This window comes from Argopecten irradians, chromosome 4, assembly GCF_041381155.1.
Source record: "Argopecten irradians isolate NY chromosome 4, Ai_NY, whole genome shotgun sequence".
Lineage (NCBI taxonomy): Eukaryota > Metazoa > Mollusca > Bivalvia > Pectinida > Pectinidae > Argopecten > Argopecten irradians.
This window is the reverse complement of record NC_091137.1, coordinates 42,622,072-42,628,815: the sequence shown is the minus strand read 5'-3', so window position 1 is coordinate 42,628,815 and position 6,744 is coordinate 42,622,072. Positions and strand designations below refer to the sequence as shown.

The window sequence follows — 6,744 nt, the reverse complement described above, 5'->3', positions numbered from 1 at the left end:
TTTAACTTTAAGTAAAATTAGAAGCTCAAACTTTTCAATAGTGGTAATAGTGTAAAGTAAGTAACTTTTGTAACTGAAGAAAAATACTAAATCGTCTGCCCCTGTTTTTGATAGTGAAAAAAATACCATTTGTCAGCAGTGGAGCATCTTTAAGTTACACTCAAATCAAGCTGATTTTCAAACTCGTCCGAGATATTTCCAACGTTAGTCTGCATATAATGTTTCATTAAGCTCGGTGCATATTTACACAAGATAATGTGTTCACAAGTTACAATAATGATTACTAGTGCAAAGGGCAATAATTGCCGTCGAATCAAGCTGATTTTTGAAATCGTCCAAGCTTGCTTCCTATTTACTCAAGTTAACGTGTTCACAAGGTCCAATAAAAATGACAAGGGTGTAATTCCAGAAATTAGTTGAATTAAGTTGATTTTCGAACTTGTATAAGATCTTTCCAATGTTAGTCAACATACAAAGTTTAATTTAGCTCATTTCATATTTACTCCAGTTATTGCTTTCACAAGGAAATGTTAATGGACAACAAAAGACAAAAAACTAATATCATTGTGTTGCCGCCTACAATACAACGGTGACATATTCAATATTTTATCCTGCAACTGCAGGATAAACTTTCTAACTTGACCCAGAACATGAACCTTCTGGTAAATGAAACATCATTCTTTCCCACTAGAAGGCGACATCACATTCACCGAAATGACATCATTTCTACGATATTAAAAATCTCTAATGGCAGTGTCATCTTTTTCTTGGCTCATGGCAAAGGTATTATTGAATTTTCTTATTGTTTCAAATTTCAGTGATATTACACACTGGACAGAATTATGGTTATTGTTCGCGAATGTGCCGATATATTCCGTATGGTAGTAAAAAGGATTGCATTAGGTTTAGTGAATAAATCTTCCTCCGCATCAAAGAAGCGTCTTGCTTCGAACGAAACCAAGTAAATAACTGGCATTTTGTTTTCCTTTTAAATGTCATAATGGTTGCAGGATAAATAGAATACAGTTACTATCTTACAATGCAAGTTTTATTTTGGTGCTCGACACAGAAAGTAGAGATGACTTGGCACAGCTTCGTCATCTCTGCTTTCGAAGTCAGCTTGCACAAAAATAAACCTTGTTTATATACATCATGGTATATATAAATTTTTAGAAATATCTTATAGCAGGTGAACTTGCAGATTAATCTCCAGTTGCTTTTGTGAAGGCTCATTTGTTGATAAGACGATTAGCTTAAACAATCTCTCCCGGGGTTCATCGCAGTCCCCACATTCACCTCCGTCAACGGCTCACATAATATTACGTCATGCTGATTGTTTTTGAAACGGCGGACGTCGTATGCAAATCATGACTATTTACAAGTAAATCTAGTGTATCAGCAAAAGAATCCTTTATTGTTTGGTTTGATATAAATGATCAAATTGTATTACGTCAGAACTGACAGTCGTTTTCAGGAAAAGTATACAAAAGGAAACTTACAATATGTATTAAAGAATTTAGTAAGCATCAGAAATACGTTTTTCAAGAATCTTGAAATTTTGCTGGGCCGTTAAGCGCGTTTACAGAGGTGAAATTGTGGGGACTGCAATGAACCCTGGAAGAGATTATAGCTGAACCACTAGCTAAGTAAAGCATTATTTTCTTGATGAAAAGCTGAAAACATTGAATATGCATTATATATAAACAGAATTTTTTTTTGGAAGTAATAAATAATGGTTAACCTAATCAACATTTCATAAATGAGCACAGAAAAAAAAAAAAAAAAAAAAAAAAACACATTTACACATGTATTTGCAACTTAAGTTTTATTCAAAATTTTGTAAGAATTTTTTAATCAAGGAAACTTAGGAAGCACACATCTATTATTGAAGTATGTTGTGTGTCATATATCTCGATAATCAAAGTCCAAATTTACAATGAAAAAGAGTCCCAATTTTTGGTGCACAATCCTTAGTCAGTGGAGTGATCTAATACTCGTCTCCTCCTTCCTCTTCGGCTTCTCCCTCTACGGAGTCCACACCAACTTCCTCGTAATCCTTCTCCAGAGCAGCCAAATCCTCACGAGCCTCGGAGAACTCTCCTTCTTCCATTCCCTCTCCAACATACCAGTGGACAAAAGCACGCTTGGCATACATCAAGTCAAACTTGTGGTCAAGACGAGCCCATGCCTCAGCAATGGCAGTGGTGTTACTCAGCATGCAAACAGCTCTCTGTACCTTTGCTAAATCTCCTCCTGGTACAACAGTGGGTGGCTGGTAGTTGATTCCAACTTTGAATCCTGTTGGGCACCAGTCGACGAACTGGATGGTCCTCTTGGTCTTGATGGTCGCAATGGCAGCGTTGACATCCTTGGGGACAACATCACCTCTGTACAACATGCAGCAAGCCATGTATTTACCGTGACGGGGGTCACATTTCACCATCTGGTTGGCGGGCTCAAAGCAGGCGTTGGTGATCTCAGCAACAGACAACTGCTCGTGGTAGGCCTTCTCAGCGGAGATGACTGGAGCATAGGTTACCAGAGGGAAATGGATACGTGGGTATGGCACTAAGTTGGTCTGGAACTCAGTCAGATCTACATTCAGGGCACCGTCGAAACGAAGTGAGGCTGTGATTGAGCTAACAATCTGTCCAATCAACCTATTCAAATTTGTGTATGTAGGACGTTCAATGTCGAGGTTTCTCCTGCAGATATCGTAAATAGCCTCGTTATCAACCATGAATGCACAGTCTGAATGCTCCAAGGTTGTATGGGTTGTCAGAATGGAGTTGTAAGGCTCAACAACAGCTGTGGAAACCTACAACAAATATGCCAGCATTTTATAAATATATCTTTCAATATCAAACATGTTGTTTTATATAAAGTATACTGTAATACGATAGAGGTCAAATTGATATGAATTGGTGGTGATAGGTCCATTTCTGCAGATGTATATATATTCAATATATCTATTCATTTTTAAATTAAAATTTACATTTTTAGTGTTTGCAGCATCTCTCAGTTATTAGTTATTTAAACATTTCTAGTGAGTAAAAGATCCTTATAGTTTACTGTACCTGAGGAGCTGGGTAAATGGCAAACTCCAGTTTAGACTTCTTTCCATAGTCAACAGATAACCTTTCCATCAAAAGTGAAGCAAATCCAGATCCAGTGCCACCACCAAAGCTGTGGAAAATCAGGAATCCCTGAAGTCCAGTACATTGGTCAGCCTAGAGAACAAAAACAATCAAGTTATATAAACTTCAAATCATCAATTTATGACATATAGATATTAAAGTAGTAAAGTACAGAAAAGAAAGAAGTGTTTTATTCAGAAATTCATAAACAATTCAAAGTTTCAGATCAGATGATTTGTATTTGGCAACACTATCCCCAAATTTTTCAGAATCAAATAATGTGATATATAACATTAGCATTTCTAGATTACGGTACCGTCCCTCAAAGTATTGTAATTTGTCAGTACTATATTCGACTAAGACCGACCCCGATTTGGACGATCCTTTTACAAAATCTTTGTACAAAGATCAATTTGCAAATAAAATCAAATAAAGAGACTGTTGACATTGGTTGTCATATTTTCGACATGCATTAACTTTGAGGCTTCATAAAGGGGAGAGGGGTGTTTGCAGGGTCAAATACGGTTACAGTATTTGACAAATTGTTCTCATTCTACTACGACTTACCAATTTCCTGATCCTATCCAGGACAAGATCTACAATTTCCTTGCCAATGGTGTAGTGGCCACGGGCATAGTTGTTTGCAGCATCCTCTTTGCCAGTGATAAGCTGTTCTGGATGAAACAGTTGGCGATATGTGCCAGTCCTGACCTCATCTACAAACATAAAAATCACAATTTAGTCAAAAGGGTTTCAAACTAAATGTACAAGTATTTGACTCTCTGAATATGATGTTGGGTGTGGGTTTGTCATATCCTCGCTAACCCCCTTCCCCTACACAATACCCAGTTTTTAGTAAGTTGGAAGTAAGATTTCTGCTTATTACCACCGGACTAGATGGAAATACGTATTTGTACAGCATGATTTTTCTTCGTTGTTCAAAGCTTCTTATTCAGCTAATCAACCAACATAGCACAAGATCAATACTCAAAAGGTGTTGCTGACTGTAGAGCTAGATTTAAAAAAAAATGTAAATGTAGATTTAATCTTTAATAAGTTTTCAATATTACATTTTAAACAATATGAGCAAATTATACCTTACCTACAACTGTTGGCTCCAAGTCAACAAACACTGCTCTCGGGACATGCTTTCCAGCACCAGTCTCACTGAAAAATGTGTTGAAGGAGTCATCACCACCACCAATGGTTTTGTCACTTGGCATCTGTCCATCAGGCTGGATTCCATGCTCCAAACAGTACAACTCCCAGCAGGCATTGCCAATCTGCACGCCAGCTTGTCCAACATGAATAGAAATACACTCCCTCTGTTGAAGACAGAAAATATAATTTTAATAATGATTGCATTATGATGAATCAATGATTGAAAGTCTGTAGCACCTAATTCAATTTCATTCATGTTTTTAGTTTACCAGAGAATTCGTGTAAATTTCATTGTTTTAAAAATTGAAGACAATTCAAAAGTATGATTGCAAATTTTACTTTTAGTTTGTTACCATTGCCAAAGCCTTGACAGAGATCTGCTGAATTAGATTAATTATCTCCCCTTAGTTTCTCACAATTTTATTAAAAGATAATAATTCATTTTCTCTTTGTTTCTGGCTTTCTGATTGACCTATTCATTTTTTTCATTCCACGATGGAAAAAATATATCTGAGAATGGCGCCAAAACTCGACGTTATCGTGACGTCACAATAGAAACACCGACGTTGCGTATCGATTTGGAAAAAATAATCCCTAGTAAAAAATCAATGGAATCGTACGTGTAAACGTTTTTCATCTTATAAAGTAGCCTGGAAAATTAATTATAAGCATTGAAGTCACTATTTTTTAATTTCATCGGGGTATGAAATAAATTTTGTTTGCAAACTTTTGTGAGATTCACAGTTTGCAAACAAAATTTCTTTCATACCCCGATGAAATTAAAAAATAGTGACTGCAATGCTTAATTAAAGACACAAAACATATAATATATAATAGTGAGTCAGGGTAATTTATGACTTATTTTGGATACTTTGGTGTTTGGTACTACTGAATGATACTTCAAAATTATTGTAAATAATGTAACAGATCCAATACTGGGACCCAACCAGTAGTCAGTGGTGATTGACTGATTGTGTGCATATTCTACTGTGGTCCAGATTTCTGAATGTCTGGAGCTGCTGACGAATACTTCATGATGATGTTGTTTTGTTTATGTGGAAATAATGTGTTTCATGAAATGCTAACCATTTTTCTTTTCAGTTTAAACAATACACTCCCAACACTACAAAGCAGACCTAATCAACCATCAATGAGATATGTGTCTAAAAACCTTTATTAGAAATTGCACCAGACTCATGTGTGTCTGTGTATTGGTACACAACTCCCATTCCTCAGACTTGTTTCTCAGCTCTAAGCCTACAATACACATTGAATACAGTATTGCAGATGTTCAGTACCCAAATAGACTTAGACTGTCGGACACTTATCATAATCTGATAGGCCAATGTGTGTCAGTTATATTGGGAATGCAATGTTCCTATCTACTCTTGCTGTAGTTTCCAATATCAGTACACATATTGCTACATGGTCTGTTGTGAAAATGATATTAATCTAGAAACATCTAGTCACTATGATTTTTCTGTTGAATAGCAACCTTATTTTTTCAACAAATTGTCAAAAGACTTCAGTTTGATTTTTTGAATAACAAGGTTTCTACATAGCCATAAGCCAAGGCATTTGATACATTTTCCATAAAACTGCCTATTTAATTTGGTACCTTCTTTAACAATCAAGTGTTACAATGTATTCACATTTTGCTACTTGCCGTTTAAATTGCATTTATAAAATTATGCCTAAAATTCAACCATAAAGAACATCAAAATGTCAATATGATATACTTAAAACAAGGATAGTTCAACGTTTCATATTGATAAAACTGAGAAACAAATAGTTCATTATTCTTATTCAAAGCAATCCAGTGATTTTCTTACTAAAATTTCAGGGGTTGTACCTTTTTATTTGGGAAAACAATACATTACAATTTTCTGAAACATGTACATTTTAAAGAGTTTTTCTTTATTTGGGAAAATATTTACATACATTTGGGAAAATACTGCAAAATTTCTCTAGGGGAAGGGGCCTTTATCGGCCCAAAATGTACCTAAATAAAATCATTGCTTGAATCCTTAGTTGATGCCACCACCAACATCTGGTTCAAATAAGTTATAAGTGTGTGCGGTTTCAAATGTTTGTCGTCAAGTTCAAATACAAAAGAAATTGATATCTGATAGCTATGTCAGCATTATTCAATAATTAATAGAAAACTGTTGATTTGCTTACCATTTTCTTGCTTCAGTCTCACTTCTTTTCAAGGGTAACGGCCTGAACCACTTTGTACGTAAGAGCGCAACGTTCTCTGTACAAATTCAAACTGACAAACGCTCGCTTCTGCTGCGGTATTTATACCCCTTCTGACATCATCGCACGTGCTGATATTCTTGGCAAAACATTCAATTTTAGATGTGGTTAACCAAAACATCAATGTATTTTATTTTAAAGTTTGTCTCCATACGTTAAATCATAAGTTTGAGCTCATCTATAGCAA

General features: G+C 35.5%; 1 protein-coding gene across 1 annotated transcript; it reads right to left on the bottom strand.

The window, feature by feature from the left end:
* Positions 1 to 1,806: 1,806 nt before the first annotated feature.
* On the bottom strand, positions 1,807 to 6,639 carry LOC138321731 (tubulin alpha chain, testis-specific). Its single transcript, XM_069265642.1, has 5 exons — positions 6,480 to 6,639; positions 4,240 to 4,462; positions 3,705 to 3,853; positions 3,078 to 3,230; positions 1,807 to 2,818 (listed from the first exon to the last, which is right to left on the bottom strand). Exons 1-5 carry the CDS (start codon positions 6,480 to 6,482, stop codon positions 1,988 to 1,990), a joined length of 1,359 nt encoding a protein of 452 aa, XP_069121743.1. The 5' UTR covers positions 6,483 to 6,639; the 3' UTR covers positions 1,807 to 1,987.
* Between the last annotated feature and the right edge of the window lie 105 nt (positions 6,640 to 6,744).

Bases quoted from the DNA above. Each gene is read 5' to 3' on its own strand.
- LOC138321731 (XM_069265642.1), bottom strand. The intron at 3,854-4,239 runs GTAAGGTATAAT...TTATGTTTGTAG, and splicing joins CTTGGAGCCAACAGTTGTAG to ATGAGGTCAGGACTGGCACA. The intron at 2,819-3,077 runs GTACAGTAAACT...TATTTGTTGTAG, and splicing joins CCATTTACCCAGCTCCTCAG to GTTTCCACAGCTGTTGTTGA.